Here is a 23,142-nt window from a genome sequence, read left to right on the forward strand (position 1 = left end):
GGGTGATTGAGTGCCCTAGGGGCAGATAGGGGTCTAATCTGATAGGTAGCAGTGACAGGGGGTGATTGATGGGTAATTAGTGGGTGTTTAGGGTAGAGAATAGATGGAAACACTGCGCTTGGGTGGTGATCTGATGTCGGATCTGCGGGCGATCTATTGGTGTGGGTGGGTGATCAGTTTGCCCGCAAGGGGCAGGTTAGGGGCTGATTGATGGGTGGCAGTGACAGCGGGTGATTGATGGGTGGCAGTGACAGGGGGTGATTGATGGGTGACAGTGACAGGGGGTGATTGATGGGTGATAGGTGATTGGCAGGTGATTGACAGGTGATCAGTGGGTTATTACAGGGAAGGACAGATGTAAATATTGCACTGGCAAATTGATAAGGGGGGGTCTGAGGGCAATCTGAGCGTGTAGGCGGGTGATTGGGTGCCCGCAAGGGGCAGATTAGGGTCTGATCTGATGGGTAACGGTGACAGGTGGTGATAGGGGGTGATTGATGGGTAATTAGTGGGTGTTTAGAGGAGAGAATAGATGTAAACGCTGCGCTTGGGTGGTGATCTGATGTCGGATCTGTGGGCGATCTATTGGTGTGGGTGGGTGATCAGATTGCCCGCAAGGGGCAGGTTAGGGGCTGATTTTTGGGTGGCAGTGACAGGGGGTGATTGATGGATGATAGGTGATTGGCAGGTGATTGACAGGTGATAAGTGGGTTATTACAGGGAAGGACAGATGTAATTAATGCACTGGCGAATTGATAAGGAGGGGGGGGTCTGAGGGCAATCTGAGCGTGTGGGCGGGTGATTGGGTGCCCGCAAGGGGCAGATTAGGGTCTGATCTGATAGGTAACAGTGACAGGTGGTGATAGGGGGTGATTGATGGGTGATTGATGGGTAATTAGTAGTGTTGGGCGAACACCTGGATGTTCGGGTTCGGGCCGAACAGGCCGAACATGGGCCAGATGTTCGGCATGTTCGGCCCGAACGCCGAACTCAATGGAAGTCAATGGGACCCCCGAACATGCCCATTTTGGGGGCCCTATGGGGTCGCAGGCATAAGGGGGGAGCATGCCCCGATCGCGGGGGGGGGGGGGTTGGAAATTTCCCCCACCTTCTCCGCTAGTGCTCCCCCCTCTGCCCGCTTCCCCATAAAAAAAGTTTAAGGCAAGTTAAATAGTACTTGGTGGCTGGCCTGGCACTGGCAGTGGAGTGAGGAGGAGGAGGAGTCCGAGTAGCAGAGTGACGCGTTGAGGCCGGGCAGCGGGCGGTTCAGCGGTAGTACCCTTGTGGTACTTCCGCCCTTTCTCTGACCTCACGTCCTCTTCATACGAGGGTACGCGTCACGCGTACCCTCGTATGCGTCATCACGTAGAGGACGTGAGGTCAGAGAAAGGGCGGAAGTACCACAAGGGTACTACCGCTGAACCGCCCGCTGCCCGGCCTCAACGCGTCACTCTGCTACTTGGACTCCACCTCCTCCTCACTCCACTGCCAGTGCCAGGCCAGCCACCAAGTACTATTTAACTTGCCTTAAACTTTTTTTATGGGGAAGCGGGCAGAGGGGGGAGCGCTAGCGGAGGGGGTGGGGGGAATTTCCGACCCCCCCCGCGATCGGGGCATGCTCCCCCCTTATGCCTGTGACCCCATAGGGGGGCCGTATTGCGGCATGTTCGGGCGAACAGGGCCCTGTTCGGCCGAACAGGGGCCCTGTTCGGCCCTGTTCGGCGGCCATTCAGTAGTTCGGGGCGAACCCGAACTTAAAAGGCCGAACACCATCAGGTGTTCGGCTGAACTCGAACATCACCCGAACAGGGTGATGTTCTGCAGAACCCGAACAGTGGCGAACACTGTTCGCCCAACACTAGTAATTAGTGGGTGTTTAGAGAAGATAACAGATGTAAACGATACATTTGGGAGGTAATCTGGTAATCTGACGGCGGGTTTGCGGGCGGTCTAATGGTGTGGGTGGGTGATCAGATTGCCCGCAAGGGGCAGGTTAGGGGCTGATTGATGGGTGGCAGTGACAGGGGGTGACAGGGGGTGATTGATGGGTGATAGGTGATTGGCAGGTGATTGACAGGTGATCAGTGGGTTATTACAGGGAAGAACAGATGTAATTAATGCACTGGTGAATTGATAAGGGGGGGTCAGAGAGCAATCTGAGCGTGTGGGCGGGTGATTGGGTGCCCGCAAGGGGCAGATTAGGGTCTGATCTGATAGGTAAAAGCGACAGGTGGTGATAGGGGGTGATTAATGGGTAATTAGTGGGTGTTTAGAGGAGAGAATAGATGTAAACAATGGATTTGGGAGGTGATCTGATGTCAGATCTGTGGGCGATCTATTGGTGTGGGGGGGTGATCAGATTGCCCGCAAGGGGCAGGTTAGGGGCTGATTGATGGGTGGCAGTGACAGGGGGTGATTGACGGGTGATTGACAAGTGATTGACAGGTGATTGACAGGTGATTGACAAGTGATTGACAGGTGATCAGGGGGATAGATGCATACAGTAAACAGGGGGGGTGGTCTGGGGGGGGGGGTCTGGGGAGAATCTGAGGGGTGGGGGGTGATCAGGAGGGGGCAGGCAGCAGGGGGGGGGATAAAAAAAAAATAGCGTTGACAGATAGTGACAGGGAGTGATTGATGGGTGATTAGGGGGGTGATTGGGTGCAAACAGGGGTCTGGGGGGTGGGCAGGGGGGGTCTGATGGGTGCTGTGGGCGATCTGGGGCAGGGGGGGGGAGAAATCAGTGTGCTTGGGTGCAGACTAGGGTGGCTGCAGCCTGCCCTGGTGGTCCCTCGGACACTGGGACCACCAGGGCAGGAGGCAGCCTGTATAATACACTTTGTAAACATTACAAAGTGTATTATACACTTTGTATGCGGCGATCGCGGGGTTAACATCCCGCCGGCGCTTCCGTATAGCCGACGGGATGTTGCGGCGGGCGAGCGGTGACAGGCGCCGGTGGAGGATCGCGTCACGGATGACGCGATCGCTCCGCCCATGCCCTTAGAAGGACCGCCGCCTCTGTGGGTGAGCCGGTCCTTCAGGGCTCCACCTCCCGGCCGCCGCTGTGCGTTAGGCGGTCGGGAAGTGGTTAAAGTGAGTCTGAAGTAAGAAATTAAAATAGCCAGAAATAAAAACAAAAAAAACAAAACAGATACTTAAGACGGAAGGCTCTGGGTTCTATAGAGCCTCCTCATTCCTTTCCTGGTCCTCTCTACTGCTGGCTCCTACATTCAAATCTCCCACCACGGGAGGCTTCAGAAGTCTTCAGGAGCCCAAGAGCTCCCAAAGATGAGCTGCTCTGTACTGTGCATGCGCGAGTGCACGAAAGAGCAGTACGGAGCAGCCCATCTTGGGGAGCACTTTGGTTCCCAAAGACTTCCGAAGCTTCCTGCTGTAGTGGCATTTTGAATACTACAGGAGAGATAAGCCAGCCTTAGCTCTCATATTTAAACTGTTTTCAGATGGTTTTATAAATTTTTTGGTGCCTCCACCCACCTGTTATTACTGTTTATGACTTTGTTGGGAGGTTATGTTTTTAGTATGTTCCATCTAGAAGGACTAGCCTCATTACCAAGAGTGCAATCTTTTAAGGACCTTTTTGGGTGCCTCTGCCAACCTGATATAACAAATGTAGACACTATAAACTTTACAATAACAGTACATCCATTCTGAAATCCACTAAATCCCAACAGGGAGGAGGTTGATGCGAGGAAAAAACAGCCTCTGGGAAAATGAGACAAGCAACAAAAGTGGAAATGCCGTGCATCGACACATAGGGCCTGATTCACAAAGCGGTGCTAACAGTTAGCACCCTGGTGAAAAGCCCTTTATCATGCCTAAACTCAGTTTAGGCATGATAAGTTTAGGTGTGATAAGTTTAGGTGTGATAAGTTTAGGCATGATAAGTTTAGGTGTGATAAGTTTAGGCATGATAAGTGACTTTAGGCGTGATAAGGGCCTTTTCACCATGGTGCTAACACTTTGCACCGCTTTGTGAATCGAGCCCCTAAACTTATCGGGCCTGATTCACAAAGCGGTGCTAACAGTTAGCACGCTGGTGAAAAGCCCTTTATCATGCCTAAACTCAGTTTAGGCATGATAAGTTTAGGTGTGATAAGTTTAGGTGTGATAAGTTTAGGCATGATAAGTTTAGGTGTGATAAGTTTAGGCATGCTAAGTTTAAGCACCAACTGCGTTAGCACCGCAGTGCACAGCTGATCAAATGTTTTGCGCTAGCAAAGTCTGGTGCACTTTGCATAGAGTTTAATGGTGCTGCTTTGCGTGCGGGACTTTGCACGCTATCTACACTTATCTAAACTTAGCATGCCTAAACTTATCACACCTAAACTTATCACACCTAAACTTATCACACCTGGGGCTCGATTCACCAAGCGGTGCAAAGTGTTAGCACCGTGGTGAAAAGGCCCTTATCACGCCTAAAGTCACTTTAGGCATGATAAGAAGAAACTCGCGCGAAGTTGCCGCGCGCAAAGTTTTGCGCGCGCAACCGCGCGCGTGCGCGCGCAGCGTCCCCCGCTTCGTGCGAAGCTCCCATTAAGCCCTATGGGACTTTGCGCGCGCTCTCACGCGCGAACGCGCGAACGCGCGTTCGCGCGGTAACTTCGCGCGAAGAGCAGGAAAAAGCGGTGATAACTCAGTGGTGAAAAGGTCATCACGCCTAAAGTCTTTTAGGCGTGATAACTGGGTTATCACCGCTTTGTGAATCGAGCCCAAGGGCCTCGATTCACAAAGCGGTGATAACCCAGTTATCACGCCTAAAAGACTTTAGGCGTGATGACCTTTTCACCACTGAGTTATCACCGATTTTTCCTGCTCTTCGCGCGAAGTTAGCGCGCGCAAAGTCCCATAGGGCTTAATGGGAGCTTCGCGCGAAGCGTCGGGTGTTGCGCGCGCTCTCACGCGCGTACGCGCGTACGCGCGTACGCGCGGCAACTTTGCGCGAGTTTCTTCTTATCATGCCTAAAGTGACTTTAGGCGTGATAAGGGCCTTTTCACCACGGTGCTAACACTTTGCACCGCTTGGTGAATCGAGCCCCAAGTCTCTAACTGGGTTAGCACCGCTTTGTGAATCGAGCCCATGGGGCTCGATTCACAAAGCGGTGCTAACCCAGTTAGAGACTTTAGGCATGATAACCATTGCACCACTCTGGTGAAAAGCCAGTTTAGGTGTGATAAGTTTAGGCATGATAAGTTTAGGTGTGATAAGTTTAGGCATGCTAAGTTTAGATAAGTTTAGATCGCTTGCAAAGTCCCGCACGCAAAGCAGCGCCATTCAACTTTATACGAAGTGCACCAGTCTTTGCTAGCGTAAAACGTTTGATCAGCTGTGCACTGCGGTGCTAACGCAGTTGGCGCTTAAACTTATCATGCCTAAACTTATCACACCTAAACTTATCATGCCTAAACTTATCACACCTAAACTTATCACACCTAAACTTATCATGCCTAAACTGAGTTTAGGCATGATAAAGGGCTTTTCACCAGGGTGCTAACTGTTAGCACCGCTTTGTGAATCAGGCTCATAGGGCTTGATTCACAAAGCGGTGCTAACAGTTAGCACCCTGGTGAAAATCCCTTTATCATGCCTGGGGCCTGATTCACAAAGCGGTGCTAACAGTTAGCACCGTGGTGAAAAGTCCTTTATCATGCCTAAACTCTGTTTAGGCATGATAAGTTTAGGTGTGATAAGTTTTTAGGTGTAATAAGTTTAAGTACCAACTGGGCTAGCACCGCAGTGCACAGCTGATCAAAAGTTTTGCGCTAGCAAAGTCTGGTGCACTTTGCATAGAGTTTAATGGCGCTGCTTTGCGTGCGGGACTTTGCGTGCGATCTAAACTTATCTAAACTTAGCATGCCTAAACTTATCATGCCTAAACTTATCATGCCTAAACTGAGTTTAGGCATGATAAAAATGGTTATCACGCCTAAAGTCTTTAACTGGGTTATCATCGCTTTGTGAATCGAGCCCCTAAACTCAGTTTAGGCATGATGGACTCGATTCACAAAGCGGTGCTAACCCAGTTAGCATGCCTAAAAGACTTTAGGCATGATAACCATTGCACCATGCTGGTGAAAAGCCAGTTTAGGCGTGATAAGTTTAGGTGTGATAAGTTTAGGTGTGATAAGTTTAGGCATGCTAAGTTTAGATAAGTTTAGATCGCTTGCAAAGTCCCGCACGCAAAGCAGCGCCATTAAACTTTATACAAAGTGCACCAGTCTTTGCTAGCGTAAAACTTTTGATCAGCTGTGCACTGCGGTGCTAACGCAGTTGGCGCTTAAACTTAGCATGCCTAAACTTATCACACCTAAACTTATCATGCCTAAACTTATCACACCTAAACTTATCACACCTAAACTTATCATGCCTAAACTGAGTTTAGGCATGATAAAGGGCTTTTCACCAGCGTGCTAACTGTTAGCACCGCTTTGTGAATCAGGCCCGATAAGTTTAGGGGCTCGATTCACAAAGCGGTGCAAAGTGTTAGCACCATGGTGAAAAGGCCCTTATCACGCCTAAAGTCACTTTAGGCATGATAAGAAGAAACTCGCGCGAAGTTGCCGCGCGTACTGCGCGCGCTCTTACGCGCGTACGCGCGGTAACTTCGCGCGAAGAGCAGGAAAAATCGGTGATAACTCAGTGGTGAAAAGGTCATCACGCCTAAAGGGCCTGATTCACAAAGCGGTGCTAACAGTTAGCACGCTGGTGAAAAGCCCTTTATCATGCCTAAACTCAGTTTAGGCATGATAAGTTTAGGTGTGATAAGTTTAGGCATGATAAGTTTAGGTGTGATAAGTTTAAGCACCAACTGCGTTAGCACCGCAGTGCACAGCTGATCAAAAGTTTTGCGCTAGCAAAGTCTGGTGCACTTCGCATAAAGGGCTCGATTCACAAAGCGGTTCAAAGTGTTAGCACCGTGGTGAAAAGGCCCTTATCACGCCTAAAGTCACTTTAGGCATGATAAGAAGAAACTCGCGCGAAGTTGCCGCGCGCAAAGTTTTGCGCGCGCAACCGCGCGCGTGCGCGCGCAGCGTCCCCGCTTCGCGCGAAGCTCCCATTAAGCCCTATGGGACTTTGCGCGCGCTCTCACGCGCGAACGCGCGAACGCGCGTTCGCACGGTAACTTCGCGCGAAGAGCAGGAAAAAGCGGTGAAAACTCAGTGGTGAAAAGGTCATCACGCCTAAAGTCTTTTAGGCGTGATAACTGGGTTATCACCGCTTGATGAATCGAGCCCAAAGTTTAATGGCGCTGCTTTGCGTGTGGGACTTTGCAAGCGAACTAAACTTATCTAAACTTAGCATGCCTAAACTTATCACACCTAAACTTATCACGCCTAAACTTATCACACCTAAACTGGCTGTTCACCGGCGTGGTGCAATGGTTATCATGCCTAAAGTCTCTAACTGGGTTAGCACCGCTTTGTGAATCGAGCCCAAAGTCTTTTAGGCGTGATAACTGGGTTATCACCGCTTTGTGAATCGAGCCCTAGGGGCTCGATTCGCAAAGCGGTGATAACTCAGTTAGAGACTTTAGGCATGATAACCATTGCACCACGCTGGTGAAAAGCCAGTTTAGGCGTGATAAGTTTAGGCATGCTAAGTTTAGATAAGTTTAGATCGCTTGCAAAGTCCCGCACGCAAAGCAGCGCCATTAAGCTCTATGCGAAGTGCACCAGACTTTGCTAGCGCAAAACTTTTGATCAGCTGTGCATTGCGGTGCTAACCCAGTTGGCGCTTAAACTTATCACGCCTAAACTTATCACACCAAAACTTATCATGCCTAAACTTATCACACCGAACTTATCATGCCTAAACTGAGTTTAGGCATGATAAAGGGCTTTTCACCAGCGTGCTAACTGTTAGCACCGCTTTGTGAATCAGGCCCCAGGGGCTCGATTCACAAAGCGGTGATAACCCAGTTATCACGCCTAAAAGACTTTAGGCGTGATGACCTTTTCACCACTGAGTTATCACCGCTTTTTCCTGCTCTTCGCGCGAAGTTACCGCGCGAACGCGCGTTCGCGCGTTCGCGCGTGAGAGCGCGCGCAAAGTCCCATAGGGCTTAATGGGAGCTTCGCGCGAAGCGGGGACGCTGCGCGCGCACGCGCGCGGTTGCGCGCGCAAAACTTTGCGCGCGGCAACTTCGCGCGAGTTTCTTCTTATCATGCCTAAAGTGACTTTAGGCGTGATAAGGGCCTTTTCACCACGGTGCTAACACTTTGCACCGCTTGGTGAATCGAGCCCCAGGTGTGATAAGTTTAGGCATGATAAGTTTAGGTGTGATAAGTTTAGGCATGAGGGGCTTGATTCACAAAGTGGTGCAAAGTGTTTGCACGCCAGTGAAAAGCCCCTTATCACGCCTAAACTCACTTTAGGCGTGATAAGAAGAAACTCGCGCGAAGTTACCGCGCGTACGCGCGTAAGTGCGCGCGCAGCACCCGACGCTTCGCGCGAAGCTCCCATTAAACCCTATGGGACTTTGCGCGCGCTCTCACGCACGTACGCGCGAACGCGCGTTCGCGCAGTAACTTTGCGCGAAGAGCAGGAAAAAGCGGTGATAACTCAGTGGTGAAAAGGTCATCACGCCTAAAGTCTTTTAGGCGTGATAACTGGGTTATCACCGCTTTGTGAATCAAGCCCGATAAGTTTAAGCGCCAACTGCGTTAGCACCGCAGTGCACAGCTGATCAAAAGTTTTACGCTAGCAAAGTCTGGTGCACTTCGTATAAAGTTTAATGGCGCTGCTTTGCGTGCGGGACTTTGCAAGCGATCTAAACTTATCTAAACTTAGCATGCCTAAACTTATCACTCCTAAACTTAGCATGCCTAAACTTATCACACCTAGGCCTCGATTCACAAAGCGGTGATAACCCAGTTATCACGCCTAAAAGACTTTAGGCGTGATGACCTTTTCACCACTGAGTTATCACCGCTTTTTCCTGCTCTTCGCGCGAAGTTACCGCGCGAACGCGCGTTCGCGCGTTCGCGCGTGAGAGCGCGCGCAAAGTCCCATAGGGCTTAATGGGAGCTTCGCGCGAAGCGGGGACGCTGCGGCAACTTCGCGCGAGTTTCTTCTTATCATGCCTAAAGTGACTTTAGGCGTGATAAGGGCCTTTTCACCATGGTGCTAACACTTTGCACCGCTTTGTGAATCGAGCCCCTAAACTTGCTTTTCACCAGAGTGGTGCAATGGTTATCATGCCTAAAGTCTCTAACTGGGTTAGCACCGCGTTGTGAATCGAGCCCATAGTGTTGTTTGCAAATTTTTGACAAAGTAATTTTTACATTGCACATACTATTTTTAATTTTGGGAAAATATTTGTAAAAATAGCTTGTATGTTCAGGTTTTTGTGGGGGTAGGGGTGTTTGAGAAAACATGAAAAATCAATATTTTACCGTGAAAAGTGCAAAAACATAAAAAAACCCAATATTTTTATAGCAAAAGTGTGGAAACTATATTTTTACCACAAAAATGTGTGAAAACTAACAAAACTTATTTTCAATCGCATTTTTGCTCGAGAATCTGATTTGACATTATTTTCGTGAAAATTAAAGCACAAAGAATATTGGCATTTTCACTCATCACTGCCAGTCATTTTAGGCTACTCAGGGGAGCTCTGAAGAGTGTGGAGTCAGGATTAACGTGTGTGTGTGTGTGGGGGGGGGGGGGGTAGTGGTAAGGAGATGGAGAATCCCTGAGTTCAGGGCTTCTCCTTCACCCCAAATAAATATACCACTGCATTTTCCATTTAGTTCTATTTAGTAATAGATCCATTTAGTAATACAGTAATAAAATAACCGTAAAATGTGAAATTGTCTGATTTTTCTTTCAGATTTGGAAAGTATCAGATCCTCCAGTGCCTATAGCTCAGGTAATAACATCTTGGAAAAAAAATCTTTACCAGTCAGAATTACAAAAACTAATTAAAAGCAAGAAGTTTTAAATCAGGATGATACCGTTTATTGGCTAACTAAAAACAAATTAATATTACCATTCATTTAAGCTTGCTTTTACATTTTATGCAAATTGTATGCAACTTGTAAATGGACCAGTCTATATTTCTGGGGAGTGCATTTGACTGTCCCGATCCAAGCTAATTACATTAAATTAATTTCTAACAAGACAAATTAATTAGCATCTTGTAGCCCATCTTAAAGGACAACTATCTACATTTTATGCAAATTGTATGCAACTTGTAAATGGACCAGTCCATATTTCTGGGGAGTGCATTTGACTGTCCCGATCCAAGCTAATTACATTAAATTAATTTCTAACAAGACAAATTAATTAGCATCTTGTAGCCCATCTTAAAGGACAACTATCAAAGTTAACTAAAATTATAAATGCAACATACTGTATATATCCAGCAATTACTAACAAATAGCAATGCAAAGGCTTTTCTTCATCTTTTCATGTTTTATGTGAAGAAAATATGACATTTACAGTGAACAGTTTTTACTGTGGGCATTACTATGGAGGACTGTGACCAGCACATCCAGCATACAGAAACAATCTTCACTGGCTGTAATACTGTGAAGTGTTCAGAATGTTAGCAGAAATATAGCTACAAATAGGTGTGTAAATAATCAACAGCTGCAGCTCTGTGTCTGATCCTGTGTGTGTATCTCTCTCTGCCTCACAGTGTAAAGTAAACAGTTTGCAGACAGGAAGAGCTCATTGTGAGTGTAAGGGGGGAAGCATGCAAAATCAGGAATACAGTACAGGTCCTTCTCTTCAGATCCTTCTCTCTAGCTGACAAATCCCTCAGCTGTTCTTATATAATATGTGATAAAGCAGTGTGTGTGTGTGTGTGTGTGTGTGTGTGTGTGTGTGTGCGTGCGTGCGTGCGTGCGTGCGTGCGTGCGGGTGCAGGGCAGTAACCCATTTCTCTGTGAATAGTGACAGAGAAATGGAACCTGTCTACACAGTATAGCTATAGTCTTTAGCCTGATGCCAACACAAACTGTTACAAACAGCTGATAAACAAGGCATTTTTTCACACAGGCTGTGATGAGAGATTTCTGAAAAGCTGTCTAGTGTTGCTGGCTATAACTCAATATGTATGTGGAGTTTACAGAAGAACAATTTCTTTGATCGTTGTTCTTTAAATCATTTCATGCAAGAAGCTGTTTATTTTACAGATAATTTTTACTGATCCATAATCTATATGGAACTTGTTTTTCGTTTGCTGGACTTATAGACATAACAGTGTAAATGTGAGGAAAAGGCAGACGCTTATACCTACAGACATTAGATTATACAGAATGGTTCATGGTCATTAAAAGCAGAAGGCAGACCAGATCAAATTGTGCCTGATAATTTGGGTGCCACCATAGGCCACGGTAGAAATTGCAGTCATTCTATAGTGGAACCCCAACTTTCAAATTTAGCAGCAGAAGAATTAGGGCAATAGCGGGGGCTGTTAAACTGTGGCTATGGTGGGCACTGGACAATTGTGGAACTCCAACTTTCAAATTAAAGTGGAAAACAGAGAAATGCACCCTGTATGTATTTAGAGAGTTTAGCCTGTTTAATTCCCCCTCATTTGTGTCTAATCATAAGTTGTAATTTGATCCCCTCCTTGACTGCCTATGGCAGATAAGCAGATAAGTCCATCTGATAGTATAGGCTGTTAACAATATGTCTGCTTCCATGAATCAGGAAGTAGAAACTGTTTTTAAATATGTGCAGACAAAAACCAATAAGAAGTACGTCTTTTTCAGAGTAAATTGAGCCATAAATTCCTAAAAAGGATATTCCCTAAAAAGGATTTAAAGAATGATGCTGCCAGCTTCCCTGCTCGCTACACAGTCTTTTGGCAGTTGAGCAGAGCAACTGCCATTCACTAAGTGCTTTTGAAAATAAATATATCCCTGAGAATCCTCTATAAAGAGATGGCCTTGTCCAAAACCTGTCGCTTCTGTCAGATTTCTACTACCTACTGTAAGTGACAGCAACATAGGAGAAAAGTAATTTATGGCTCATTTTACTCTGGAAAAAACGTACTTCTTATTTGTATGTGTGTGCACATATTTAAAGTTTTACAATTTTTTGCCAATCTGCCCATTTAATTTCGAAAAATGTACTCAATTTTGTTTTTAATAGTAATTATGAAAATGTAAGTAATTACTAAATTTAGAAAAGTCACTCACTGATTGTAATTACTGATTGCAATTACTGATCATGCAAAGGTCACTGCACGTGCTGTCGCTTTAAATGTATCAGGAGACCTGCAGCCACTTATAAGACAGGTGCTCTTTGCCAAGGTGCACTTAGCGGTCATGCATGCTGAGACACTTGGTTTTTGGGCCTTGCAATATCTGATAATACAAAGGTCCCTGCATGTGCTGTCACTTTAAATGTATCTGGAGGCTCTGGACCGGAACACAATTTCGAGAATGAAAGAATTTCCCCATTAAGTACAAAATTCCGATTTGTTTCAGTTACGGACATTACAAAGATTAGTGGAATTACGCATACACGCAAAAATGGGTGTAATTTTGCAAAATTACAATTTTCAATTTTGGCCGTACTTGTTATTTTGCGAATTACATGACATTTTGTGTAATCGTAATTTAGTCATTACGCTCATCACTAGAGTCTTGTCACCACTGCTGCTCAAATCCGGAACCTGGAGACATCCGGATAGTTCTATCCAGATATCTCCCAGTTACCTGTGTGTGGGGGGGGGGGGGAAGGGGGCCAGGGGATCAATCTTACCTGTCTGACGTCTTCTTCAGTCCGTCCCTCGGCGCCTCCCACGATGCGGTCTAAGCGGCGGTCACGTGATTACAAACACTTCCTCCTTCCGGGTTGGACCGCACCGTGGGAGGCGCCGAGGGGCGGACGGAGAAGATGTCAGAGAGGTAAGATTGACTCCCCCGCACAGGTTTACGGAGAGATATACGGAAAGCTACTATCTGGGTATCTCCCAGTTCCGGATTTGAGCAGCCCTGCTTGTCACGCTTCTTATCAACTAGTACCAAGGTTTATGCAGTAAATGTAGTATGTGATAGTATACCTAAAAACATTTGTGCATTTTAATTGTAGTTTTTTTTTCTGTGTTATTTCAGAGCACTCTAATCGTAGTCTAATCCCTTCAGAGCGTCACCTCGATCATGAAGGTAAAATTTCTTCTCTGGATTTTAGAGGGATATGGAGGCTGTCATATTTATTTCCTTTTAAGCAATACCAGTTGCCTGGCAGTCCTGCTGATCTTTTTGGCATCGGTAGTGTCTGAATCACACATGTGAAATAAGCATGTGACTTATACAGTCGATCTTCAATCACAAACATCTGATCTGCATGCTTGGTCAGGGTATATGCCACGAAGGATAAGGCAAAGGATTAACAAGACAGACAGCCAGGCTCCCTGCACTGTTTAAAAGAAAATAAATATGGCAGCCTGCATATCCCTCTTACTTCAAGTGTGCTTTAAAGCAAACCTGGAGTAAAAATAAACTTATCAGATAATTAAGTGTAAGTGTAGTACTGATGATAAACATATAAATAGTAACACAGAAATAAGTCTCAAGTTTTTGTTCGTTTTTTGTTTGTTTTCCCCTTTTTTTAACTCTTCTGGAAATCAAAAAGAAATGTCAGAGATTTTCTTACTATGGCTAGTTCTATATGAATCTTTTTTATCTCATTATGTCATATATTACTTCAGGTACACTTTAACTACTTCCGTACCAGCAGTCTCTGGGCCCTTAAAGGGAACCTTAACTGAGAGTGATATGGATGTTTCCTGTTAAACAATACCAGTTGCCTGGCAGTCCAGCTGATCTCTGTGACTGCAATAGTGGCTGAATCACACCCTGAAACAAGCATGTAGCTAATCCAGTCTGACTTCAGTCAGAGCACCTGATCTGCATGCTTGTTCAGGGGCTGTGGCTAAAAGTATTAGAGACACAGGATCAGCAGGTGATTCAGGCAACTGGTATTATTTTAAAAGGAAAAATCCATATCCTTCTCAGTTTAGGTTCCCTTTAAAGAGAACCAGAAATGAAGCACCCTCATGCATTTTTCCTTATATATTAATGGAAACATGACAGTAAACATCTAGTCTGCTCTTTGTTTCAACCTTCATTGCTCAGTCAACTTTGATAAAATCTCTGACTGAGCATTCAGAGTGATTCTAGCTGAGTAGTAGTGGCTCTGATTTCTTGCTATGTATCCTTGTAGCAGGAAAGCAGAGCCAGAAGGGGGTGGGCTTGGGCTTGAAAAGACATCACAGAAGACTGACTCCACTATAATCATTCCGGGGCAAAGCTAGACTGAATGCTCAGTCGGGGATTTTATCAGGGCTGATTATAAGAAGACTGAGCAGTCAAAAATAAAACAAATAGCAGAGTAGGTGTTTACTGTCATGTTCTCATTGATATGTATGGTAAAATACAGGAGGCACAGACCCACTGCTCTTGCCATTCATGCCGTTTACCCGTCGCTGCAGGCTCATGGCGGCAGAGCTCTGTGAGCCGGTCAGGACTCGGGAGCTGATTTCATTAGCTCCTAACCCTGTGATCAATGTGACCAATGAGATTGATGATTGGCTCACAGTGATTACGGGGTAAGGAGCCTGACCAGCTCTACTGTCATAGCGTCGGCAGAGAGAGGGGCCTGTGGTGATGTGAGAGAGGCAAGATTAGTGGTAACTTCAGATCTATGTGAGCACGGTAATGGAAATCCTTGCCCTGGCAGGAATTAACAGCCACAAATGGTGCGTAGATTTCAATTACTGCGGGCTGTAAGCGGTTGAGTATCAGAACTTATATTTACTTTGCAAGGTCAAAGATTCTCTTCTGTCTTCTTCTTATTTAGTGAACCCTCACTGCTCTGCAACTGCTCTGCCACAGGCCCCTCACCAAGCAGGGATTATTTAATTAGTGCAACTGTCTATGCCAACCTAAGAAACCTCTAGTATATTGCTCTCTGCCCCCACATTTTTCAACTTTTTATATCACTTTCTATAAGCACATGAAGGCAAACTTGATTGCATACATGCAAAAAAAGGGCACCTAGAAATTTGGGCGCTGGAAAAAAAAAAGCTATTCGAATATTGGTAAATTAACCAATATTCTACTATTTTGCAGTGCTAATTCAGATCGTAAAATATCTGTAAATGTTACTGATATTTCATTACAACTAAACCCAACATTATTCTTACACAGATCCTTCCCTCTACCAATGCCTAACCATAACCACCTCCGATGCCTAACCCTATCCATCCCCCCCCCCTGCAGATGCCTAACCATAACCCCCCCTTTGATGTCTAACCTTAAACTCCCACTCTGATGTCTAACCCCTTCAATATTTATCCCTAAGAAAACACTTTATGCCTAACCTTAAAGAGAAACTCTGACCAAAAATTGAACTTTATCCCAATCAGTAGCTGATACCCCCTTTTACATGAGAAATCTATTCCTTTTCACAAACAGACCATCAGGGGGTGCTGTATGAATGTTATTGTGGTGAAACCCCTCCCACAAGAAACTCTGAGGAACTCCTGGCAGTTAGTGATGGGCGAACACCTGGATGTTCGGGTTCGGGAAAGTTCGCCGAACATGGCCGAGATGTTCGGCATGTTCGGGCCGAACCCCGAACTTTCCGAACATCCAGCTTTTGGGGGCCATATGGGGTCGCAGGCATAAGGGGGGAGCATGCCCCGATCGCGGGGGGGGTCGGAAATTCCCCCCACCCCCTCCGCTAGCGCTCCCCCCTCTGCCCGCTTCCCCATTCAAAAGTTTAAGCAAAGTACCTGTAGTGGATGGCCTGGCAGTGGGCGGCACTGTGGAGTGAGGAGGAGGAGTCCGGAGAGTGACGAGTTGAGGGAGGCCGGGCAGCGGGCGGTTCAGCGGAAGTACCCTTGTGGTACTTCCGCCCTTTCTCTGACCTCACGCCCGCTGCCCGGCCTCCCTCAACTCGTCACTCTCCGGACTCCTACTGCCAACTACTATATCAGGCACTTCAGGTGCCAAAATGTCCCCCTATAGACGATATTAGTTTATGGTGGCAACTATGGTGGTGCCAAAACTTTTAAGGTGCCTATAGTGCCCACATTTCCTGCTTCTAACTGTTTGGCTTATGCCCAATGCCTTACAATAAATATTACATTTTTCTTGCTGCCAGGGTGCACAGAAATACAGTGGAACCTTGGTTTGCGAGCATAATTTGTTCCGGAAACATGCTTGTAATCCAAAGCACTCTTATATCAAAGCAAATTTCCCCATAAAGATGAATGAAACCCAGATAATTGGTTGGTTATAAATTAATATTTAATACAAAGCAATGTATAAAATAAAGATAAAAATTTAAGCAAGACTTTCACTATAACTGACAGAATCATGGGTGTAGTAATAGAGGATGCAGAGGTTGCAACCGCATCGGGGCCCTTGAGCCAGAGGGGCCCAGAGGGGTCCTCCCTCAACTTCAGTATTAGCTCTCTATTGGTCCTGTGCTTGTAATAATCCCTTCTCTAGATACTTTGAATAGTGATAATCATTACCAAAGTGCTCCTCATCCCCTTCTTGCACCTCTGACACTGTAGTTGCCTTTGGCAGGTCTTGGTGCGCTGTATGAATTGTTATGTATAGAGTTCTTGGGGGGCCTCAATGTAAAACTTGCATCGGGGCCCATAGCTCCTTAGCTACTCCACTGGACAGAATCATTGGCATCTGTTGGCTCATACCAACCTTTTTTGTGTGGCTTTATCAAGGAATGTATCCAATGATGTTTGCTTTTGCCTGCTTTTGAGAATTTTGTGGAAATGTGTAATTGTGCAGTTCCTGCACTCAGATTAATTACAACCCCACAGCAACCAAGTGAGAAGAACCATTGGCTCAGTTGTGGTGACGTTGTGATGCCCATATATGTTTTTTGCTTCTATATCAAGACGTTGCTTGTATATCAAGTGAAAAATTCAGAAACATGTTTGCTTGTATTGCAAAGCACTCTCATATCAAGTTACTCTTAATCCAAGGTTTTACTGTACAGATATCACTACTTTTATGGTTAAACAATGCCATTGCAAAAGCAGATTTATAGATGGCCAGCTTCCAGGCCCGGATTTACATCACAGGAGCCTATAGGCACAGATCTTCTGGCACCCTACACTTTGCCCTCCATGAACTTACAAACACCCACCGAAAATCCCCACAAGTGTGCTGGCTGTCTCAGCTGTCACTTTTCTCTTGCTACAGGTGTCCCTTAGCATTAGGTAGCCTGAGATACCCTCGATATTATGTAGCTAGAGGTGCCCCCAACTGAAGGGACATCTTGTCAGTGGAATGCCAAGAGCTGGGTGAGTAACCTCTCATTTACTCTCTGCTCGGGACTCTGAATAGGTAAGGAGGAAGGGAGACTCTAGAGGAGTGAGCTGCCTTTCCATCATCAGGCGCCTGTAGGCACGTGCCTACATTGCCTTATGGTAAATCCGAACTTGCCAGCTTCTCTGCAGACTCTTGTGAACAACTCCTGGATAAGCAGGTCTCCTGGATAAATACTATGTAGAATGTTATACCACCATTTACTGTTATCGTATATTTATACTATTATATAATATATTCATTAGATGTGCTTCTTACGTATTCTCTCTCTCATTCTTCATTCCAGAAATACCAGAGCAACTGGTAAGATCTCCTCCAAAATATCTTCCAGTGCAATTAGTGCAACCAGCATTCTCGTGTAGCCTAATGCATGTTACCCTGCTTCCAAACAGCAATTCTACCTCTGTTTAGTTCTAAGGTTTTATGAATGTTCACCTGAAAATGTATGATTATTTTTTTTAAAGGTGCGAATTCCCCTACAAAGTGACATTCCTGTTGTTGAAGGCAACTTAGAGGTAAGTGAAGGCCATAAGATACGAGGTTAAAATGAACTGAACCATACGGTGTTAGCATTGTGAATATTTTTGTTATCCATATTAAAATAAGGTAGCTTCAAATGGAGACTTTTTGTGTTCTAGAAGATGTCTCATCACTTTTTCCAAATAACTTCTTCAGGACTATTTAGAATTCTTAAGCTGTAATTAAGACAGAAAAAGTTATTTGGCAGGGGTGATGCGGAAGTGTCTTCCACAACAGAAAGGGTCCTTTTCTAACTACTTTATTGAAATAGGGACCTTCACAGAAATATTTTTATTAAAAAAGTAAATTACTTTTCTCTTTTTTTTTCCAGGCTCAGAAAAAAAAACAAAAGACCTCTAGATACAGAGTAAGTAGAAAAATACATTAAACGCTTTCAGACAGAACCATATTTCTGGAAAGGCCACAAAGGCCTGGGCCTTGGGTGGCTGTAGCCCAAGGGTGCACCTGAACATGAAATAGGGGCTGCTACCTATGGAAGAGAAGGCTGCATATGGGGAGCAACACATGAAAAAGGGAAGCAGATGCCTAAGGAAGCTGTTCATTAAAGAAAGGGGCTGTAGTACATGAATGTTACACATGGTAGAGGGGGCTACACATAAAAGGGAATGAGCATTGCTGCACATGGAAGTGGACCCCCAACATACTTGGCCTGAGGGCAGAAATAGTATAAATCCAGCCTTGCTTACAGATACAGCTAAATCAAATGCCTATTTGTTGTGACTTCCTTTAAAAACCGCATCAGTTCTTATAGATATACTTCTTGTAGAATTATAGTCAGGTATGATTCACTAAATATACCTAGCCGCTGCTAATGATCATCATTCCCATAGCTGTCAATATAGGTGATGCTTTAACCACTTTGCCGCCCAGGTACAGTATATCTACGCCCCTTTTAACGTCATTTCCCCACCCGGGGTGTAGATATACGCACCCCCGCTGCTACCACCACTGTCCGCGCTCCCGCTCGCACATGCGCGTGCTCCCGTGCTCGTGCACACCACCGCTCGTTCGGCCGGAGATCAATGAACGGGAACACAGTTCCCATTCTTGATCTAAGTCCCCGCAGCAATGATCGGCTGCTTCCAGAAGAAGCTGTGAGATCATTGTGTAAAAAAAAGTTTCCCATCCACACTACACTTCCTGTAAGCGTACTTACTACGCTTGCAGGACCATAAAAAATTACTGTGGCCACCTTGTGGCCAAATGGTAAAACTACAGTCAAAAAGATTTTTATATACAAATAAATATATTTTTACATTTTAAATTAACTCATTACCTCCCACACTTCCCAATTGTTACTAATTTTTTTTTGTAAGAATTGAATAAACAAGAGAAATTACAATAAAAAAAACATAAATAGTTACCTTAGGGACTGAACTCTTTAAATATTTATGTCAAGAGGGTATAACACTGTTACTTGGGGATGGACGCCTGTAATTGGGAATGGACGCAAAACTGAAAAAATGCACCTTTATTTCCACATAAAATATTGGCGCCAAACATCGTGATAGGGACATAATTTAAATGGTGTAATAATCAGGACAAATGGGCAAATAAGTTACATGGATTTTAATTATGGTAGCATGCATTATTTAAAAACCTATAATGGCCAAAACCTGAAAAAAAAAATTTTTCCAAGTGTTGTCCTATTTTCCCATTAAAACACATTTAGAATAAAATAATTTTTAGCATAATGTCCCACCTAAAGAAAGCCTAATTGGTTTCGAAAAAAACAAGATATAGTTCATTTCATTGTGATAAGTAATGATAATGTTATAGGCAAATGAATGTAAGGAGAGCTGAAAGGTGAAAATTGCTTGGATTATTATTATTTATATAGCGCCAACATCTTCCGCAGCACTGTACGGAGAATATATTGCCCTGTCACTAACTGTCCCTCAGAGGAGCTCACAATCTAATCCCCACCATAGTTGTTTGTCTATGTATGTATTGTGTAGTGTATTTATTGTAGTCTAGTGTCAATTTAGGGGGAAACCAATTAACTTATCTGTAAGTTTTTGGGATGCGGGAGGAAACTGGAGTGCCCGGGGACACCCACACAGACACAGGCAGAAACGCCTTGCAGATGTTGACCTGGCTGGGATTTGAACCTGGGCCCCAGCGCTGCAAGGCAAGAGTGCTAACCACTACACCACCGTGCTGCCCGTAATTTACTTGGATGGCAAGGGATCACCAGGACAGCCAGGCAATCGGCATTGTTCAAAAGGATTAGAGGCAAAGGATCACCAGGAAAGCCAGGCAATTGGCATTGTTCAAAAGGAAAAAAAATATGGCAGCCTCCATATTATTCTCAGTTCAGGTTTCCATTAATTATTTAACCACTTCTGGGCCTTGATGATTGAAATATACGCCCTGTTTTGGTCCTGTTATACCTGCCAGGGAATAGATTTCAATCATCCCGCTACACGCTATCACCACTACCACCGATCACGCTGATCTCTCCCCACCCCAGATCACTCGCCCTGCTGTCGGTCATTACTCTAAGCCAATCCTACTGGCTTCCATTGATAGACAGTGTCAGGAGGCAATGAAAGTGGCTCCTGACCTGCTGACACAGTTCTGCCGTCATAGCGATGGCAGATAGAGGGGCCTGCGGGGATGGAGGAGTGGCATGATTGGTGGGAGCTGCGGCAATTCATCGGGAGGCGACGTTATTTGGTACCAGCAGTCTCTGGTCCTGAAGACGGCACAGAAATGCTGGTACCGAAGTGGTAAATTACCATTCCGCTAAGGAGGGAAATGTGAGGAAAGAAAACATGTGTGGTGAAGGCTTATAGACAAGGTCACAACTACCTCCTGTAATCACATATCACAAGAAGTTTAAGTAGTATGAGGAGGACGAGGATGAAGCCAAATTATTCATTTCTGCCCATCCTCTACAGATGTTGCATGATTGTGCATTATATACAGATTTATATGGTATAGGGAACAAATGACTGGATATGGTCAATAAGAAGCACATAATTGCAGATTGCGTGCAAATATAATGCAAATTGTGTGCACCAATCAAATTCACTCTCTGCTGCATGTCAGTCAAAATCATTAGCATATTACTAAATACATTTACAGTAAGCCACATACTCCTAAGCAGCATAGAATGCATTTGTCAATTATTTATTAGAAAAAGATCTTATATAACATTTACCATTCTTGTCCATAGTAATTAATATTTTCTTGTTTATCCTTAATTATCAGGTACCATTTATCGGGGGTAAAAAACTTAGTGACAAGGTAAAGACTGATAATTGTTGCTTTAATCTAACAATTTTGCCTGACTGGCTCTACTGAAAGGAATTTTACAGTGGCTGCAATATAATGAGAAAAACTTATGTAGTACTAATCCCACTTGGAACTTACCTGGGTTTCATGTTTCATGTTTTCTCTGTAATGCTTTGATGAGCAGTTTTGCTTGATAAGGTACAGAACGTGTGTGGATATGAAAAACACTCTAGAACACATACACATATTGCATTACTCCTGATATAAATTGTCTTATATACCTGTACAATAAAGAGGCACACTCACCTGAAATGGGTGAATTTAATATTTTCCCCACCAATTTGTCCCCCACCAGAGGGCTCTCCAGACATGAAACAATGAGGACTGGTGCACACCTAAAAGCATTATCGTAATCGCAAACTCTCAACGTTTTTAGAAGTGATTTTTCTAGGCATGCACCTAGAGATTTTCTAGGTATACCTATTGATTTTTGGAGTGTTTTTGGTGTAGCAATTTTTATTTTTTTGTACAACAACAAAACACAAAATGATAGGAAAATCGTTCTGTTCTAGCACTTTTTAGAGTGATTTTCCACGTTCCTATACTTGACATTGAGGTTGAATCACCTCAGATATGCTGCAGGACCCACGTTTGCATTTGTGAAAAAAATCACATTGCTCTGGAGAGATCCATCCCATTTAAATACATTAGCCAAGCGCTTTTCAAAATACTAGCATTTTGAAAAGTCCTCAGAAGCGCTCTTGGTGTGCGCCAGCCCTGATTCTGTGTTATGGTATATAGTGAGGGAGAAGACACTGATCTCATGCTTCTTCTGCCCTCTGGTGGCTGGAAAACTTAGATAAACAAGAAGGGTGCTGTAGTCCCAGTCAGAAGTGTGTCTAAACTTTGTATTTTATAACCACACAAGGCAAATACACATTTAAAAGTTCCAGTACCTATTAAAGTCCTTGGGGTAAAATGCCTGTTATTTACACAATACTTGGGGGTAAATCACAGGGATGCTTGGGTACCCCTTTTTAAAATCCGAATGGATTCGGATCCGGATACCCAGCTATCTGGATCCGACTCGGATATCCGAATCCGAACTTTGCGGCATCCGATTCTGATTGGATATCTGAACCCATTATCCGGGAAATCCAAATTGATTCGGCTATCGGGATAGAAAACTCGAAGTGGTCTTTAAATTGCTTCCAAAAGTTTTTTAAGGTAAATTAGGCATGTAACATCATGTTTATTTTTAAGAGAAACACTAACTGATTATGTGGGGAGTTAATTTACAGCCATTTTTTTTTTGTATTTTAACATCAGGAATTCAGGACTAGGTTCCAGACAGCGGTCGTGCAGCCCACATCGTGTCCAAAGTCCAACCGCACAAGTGGGACATGACAGTTTTCAGCCCAGGCACCTCAAAAGATTTGAGCAGCAATTGTGTTTTGGGTTAAATATAGGTGGTGTCAGCACAGCAGCAGTGGCCTGTAGCACCCTGGCAGTGGGAGCAGCACAGGCAGCAGGAGCAGGGCAATGCAGCAGCAGCAGATGTAACATGTGCCAGGGGCATGCCGGACGTGGCATTTGTACATGGCACATAGCGTTGGTACCAAATTGTAAAAAATTGTGAACCAGGCGGCTTAGTTAGTAATAGTTAACAATCAGGAGGAACCAGGAGGTTGTGGTGGTGGTGGTAAAGGGTGGTAAGGCAGACAGTGATTCCCAGCCACTTCATGTCCCCCTCTTGCCAACAACAGGGAAAGACTCACCCAACAGGGTTTTGCAGAGTTTTTTCCTTGCACGGGAAGCGGTGTAGGGAGCAAAGGAGGCCACTGAGGACTGGCCGCCTGAACAGGCCTCAGTGTTGGCAGGAGTGGTAGAGGGGGTTCTGGTGCTCTGAGTCTAACCACTTAAAGCACCAGCTTGCTTCAGCCAGATGATGTGGGGTACTTGTACTTTATTAAAATTGGGGTTGGACGGTTGGACTTTAAAGCAAACCAGCACAGA

General features: G+C 45.0%; 1 protein-coding gene across 1 annotated transcript in view; it reads left to right on the forward strand.

Moving 5' to 3' along the window:
• The window catches only part of LOC137525547 (uncharacterized), a 52,275-nt gene that overhangs the window by 22,639 nt on the left and 6,494 nt on the right, over positions 1-23,142 (forward strand). Inside the window, exons 6-11 of the mRNA XM_068246676.1 lie at positions 9,855-9,893; positions 13,096-13,146; positions 17,633-17,649; positions 17,811-17,861; positions 18,197-18,232; positions 21,103-21,138. Of these exons, the coding sequence (XP_068102777.1) occupies positions 9,855-9,893; positions 13,096-13,146; positions 17,633-17,649; positions 17,811-17,861; positions 18,197-18,232; positions 21,103-21,138 (230 nt within the window). The remainder of the gene's footprint in view (positions 1-9,854; positions 9,894-13,095; positions 13,147-17,632; positions 17,650-17,810; positions 17,862-18,196; positions 18,233-21,102; positions 21,139-23,142) is intronic.

Source organism: Hyperolius riggenbachi, chromosome 7 (genome assembly GCF_040937935.1).
Source record: "Hyperolius riggenbachi isolate aHypRig1 chromosome 7, aHypRig1.pri, whole genome shotgun sequence".
NCBI classification, from domain to species: Eukaryota; Metazoa; Chordata; class Amphibia; order Anura; family Hyperoliidae; genus Hyperolius; species Hyperolius riggenbachi.